The sequence below is a fragment of the Impatiens glandulifera genome, chromosome 5 (assembly GCF_907164915.1).
Source record: "Impatiens glandulifera chromosome 5, dImpGla2.1, whole genome shotgun sequence".
Taxonomy (NCBI): domain Eukaryota; kingdom Viridiplantae; phylum Streptophyta; class Magnoliopsida; order Ericales; family Balsaminaceae; genus Impatiens; species Impatiens glandulifera.
Genome location: NC_061866.1, coordinates 37758861 through 37762266, shown reverse-complemented (window position 1 = coordinate 37762266; position 3406 = coordinate 37758861). Strand labels below are relative to the sequence as shown.

Genomic DNA, 3406 nt, shown 5'->3' with positions numbered 1-3406 from the left:
ATACATCATGCAGCTTCATCTTGTTTAGACAGTTTGATTCCCTCATTACCATTGTCTTTATGTCCCACGCACTTGGAAGAGATCTTAGTGCTTTCATGATGACCTCCTTGTTGTCATACCTCTTTCCAAGTGTTGCTAGCTCATCTAACACACCAGTGAACCGGTCACTGTACTCCTTCATTGTTTCTCCCGGTTTCATTTTGATGCTTTCAAACTTCTGTGTAGCCACCATTATCTTGTTCTCCTTTGTTCTTTCATTTCCCTCAAAGATCTGGATGACCGTGTCCCATGTCTCCTTTGAGGTTTTGCAATCTCTGATCTTGCAGTATGTGTTTCTGTCCACACTGTTGGAGATCCGGTTTCTAGCATGGTTATCTAGGTTGTTTCTCCTTCTATCTTCAGCTGTCCATTCCTTTCTGTCCTTATCAATGATTATCGGTCCTTCGGCCAGAATGGACTCCATCTCATCATCCAAAGTGATTAGGTGTAGGTGCATGCGTGCCTTCCAGTTGGCAAAGTCATCACCTTCTAGCATTGGAGGCCTATCCTGAAACATGCTTGCTTGAGTATTGAAACTAACTGCTCTGATACCAATTGTTAGGATCTAGGTAGCCGCTGGAGGACTGGGGTTGAACCGGTTAGCGGTTCTTACTCGAAGGGTGGTGGTTAATCCAGTTAGAGATTAACACCGGGGTTTCAATACTACACAACCTGTCACAAACCCTTGAACTAGGTTCAAGTGCGGAAGAGGTTTGCTTTCAGGTTGAAGCAGCACACTTGTATAATAGGCAGAGCCGGTTTCGGATGATGAGGATTTGAGAATTGATGGGTCGGTTTCGGTAAACTGGTGAATCGTTTTGGATAGAGTTAAGTCGGTTATAGCGGTACGGGTCGGTTAGAAAATGGAACCGGCAGAAAGTAAATGACAAAGGCGATTTTATGGATGTTCGGAGATAAAACTCCTACGTCACCCCTTCCTCTCGAAACCGCGAGAAGGATATTCACTAAGGAATACAAATACAATCCTATCGAGACTTATTTCCTGCTCGATAACACTCTTACAATTTATACCGGAATTGTAAACTACACACACTGGCACTCAGGCTTTCTCTAAAGGTAGAACGCACTGTTTTCACTTGTAGATTGAATTCTCTTAGAATTTCTCACTTGTCCCACTGTGTCTCACATTTACTCTTCTTCAACTGCCCCTTTTATAGGTGAAATATGCCAACGGTCATATTTCACTACCTTGAATCTGATTGGCTGAGCAGGGGTGCAGAGGTTCAGTGATTCAGTGATTCAGAGCCTGCGGTCATCTTTTCAGACCTGACGATCAACCTCAGACCTGACAGTCTGTTCTTCCGGTGTGTAAGACAAACCTGCTAGGTTTGTCTTTTACTCAATGTAGACACTGTCTATTAGACAGTTGTCTGTACTTGGAAGATCTCCTTTCTGACTTATCCCGAAGTGGAAAGATCCTGTAGGACTGTCTTCTACAGCCTGCAGACTTTCCTCAGACTTGTATGGATATGGAAGTGTTCAGTCTGTTCCTTTGGTATCATTCTCAACAGATACCCGAATTGTCTTCTTAACCGGATGGCTTCCGGTACGAGTGATGTAACCGGACTTCTTCCGGTTATTCCTTTGCCTTGTGGCTGGTCGGCTGTCTGATGTTTCCGGTTTTAAGCTTTGGCCGATCCTTTCTTTGTGCGGTTATATTCCAAGTGTTCCTGGTCGGTTTAATGACTTGACCGGCTAGTTTTCTTTAGCCGGTTCTTTTGTTTGTCCGGTCCGGTTCCTTGTTCCTGCATGGAAGATTTATTTAAGTTAGGTTTATGTGAACCGGTCTAATTTTATCTAACACTAATGTAGTTATAATAGTAACGGTTTATTATAGCCGTTACTGATAAAAATATTAGTAAGGGCGTTCGAACGTCGTTACTAGCAGTCGTTACAGAAGACATTTTTTCTACTAGTGTCAAAAGATAACTCAAATATTAAGAACCCATCTAAAAGATTAAATATTACCTAATCAATTCTCACCCCACATTTATAAATTAAATTGTATTATGATTATTAGAATTGTACTAACTTCCTAAATTTAAAAAGAAAGTATGCGAAAAATAAATTCTAAGGTTTGTAGAATGTTCTAGTGTGTTTTTACTTGTTTCAATTTTTAACGACTATTTATGATTGAAATAATTTTAAAAAAATTATTTTGTATGTATGTCGTTAATTTTTACCTTTGTTTTATAGTTACAACGGTTAATGTTAATTTTAATAACACAATTTTTTTTCACATCAATCAAATTATCAATAATATATTAAAATACCTTTATTTATTTTTTAAATTTTAATAAAAAAATTTAATTAAAGACAAACTAGCATGACAACCTGACCCCGCTTAAATGTAAGGCGCATTTAGATGGAATCAAAAAAAATAAAAATTGATAGAAGAAAAAAAGTATAAAAAAAATAATAGCAGATAAATCATTTTAATTTAGGTAAAGGTAGAAAGTTTATTAACTTAAATCATTTCAACTACCAAAGGACCATGTGAAGCACAAAAGCAACATAGTTTATTAGAAAATAGCACAGATCAGATCATAGAGCCTTGAGAATATCCTCAGCACTTGAAACAGTGAATTCACCACCGGATTCAATGTTTGCAGCCTTCACTTTCAGATCTTCAACAAGCAGCGCAAACCTGCGGGAGCGCACACCGAGCCCTTTCTCAGTGAGGTCTAGTTCGAGGCCAAGGGCATGGGTGTAGGTTCCTGAACCATCGGCAAGGAACTTCACATGCTTGTTTTCAGGATATGTCTTGGCCCAAGCTTTCATCACAAATGGGTCATTCACTGTAGTTTCAAAACTTAATAATTAATTTACTAATTTCACACTAGTATGAAATTGCAAGACAATATTATAATTTACAAGTAAAGTACCGCTGATGCACAAGATTTCATCAACACCCTTTGACTTGAGCGCTTCTGCTTGCTCGATGAAACCAGGCACATGCTTCATGCTGCCAAGAAATATGAATGAATTAATTAATTAGCATACCACAGATGGATAAGAGCACAACAAAAACAGACGCATATTCTTCTTTTTATTTAGAAAATTCATAATAATCTGTCCACTTCCTCCGCATCCACCCAAGTTTCAACAAAAATGCACCAATAATTAGCAATGATCAACTAGAATTCATATCCATGGTAGCAAAAATGCAGAGCTAGACTAACTTAGAGATCTAAGCATCTGATTGTAAGTAAAATTCATATGTCACAAAGACAGAACAATGTACAAGGCTACCAGCCCGAGTAGGCAAAAATATTTTTTATATGTAGGGTAACAATAATGGGTAAATATTGTTCGTTATTAACAGTTATTCGTTGTTAAAAAATTT

The 3406-nt window shown here is 38.1% G+C and overlaps 1 protein-coding gene across 1 annotated transcript; it reads right to left on the bottom strand.

Annotated features, from left to right (window-relative positions):
* Positions 1-2600: 2600 nt before the first annotated feature.
* On the bottom strand, positions 2601-2853 carry LOC124940285 (peroxiredoxin-2-like). Its single transcript, XM_047480792.1, has one exon. It carries the CDS (start codon positions 2839-2841, stop codon positions 2605-2607), a length of 237 nt encoding a protein of 78 aa, XP_047336748.1. The 5' UTR covers positions 2842-2853; the 3' UTR covers positions 2601-2604.
* Between the last annotated feature and the right edge of the window lie 553 nt (positions 2854-3406).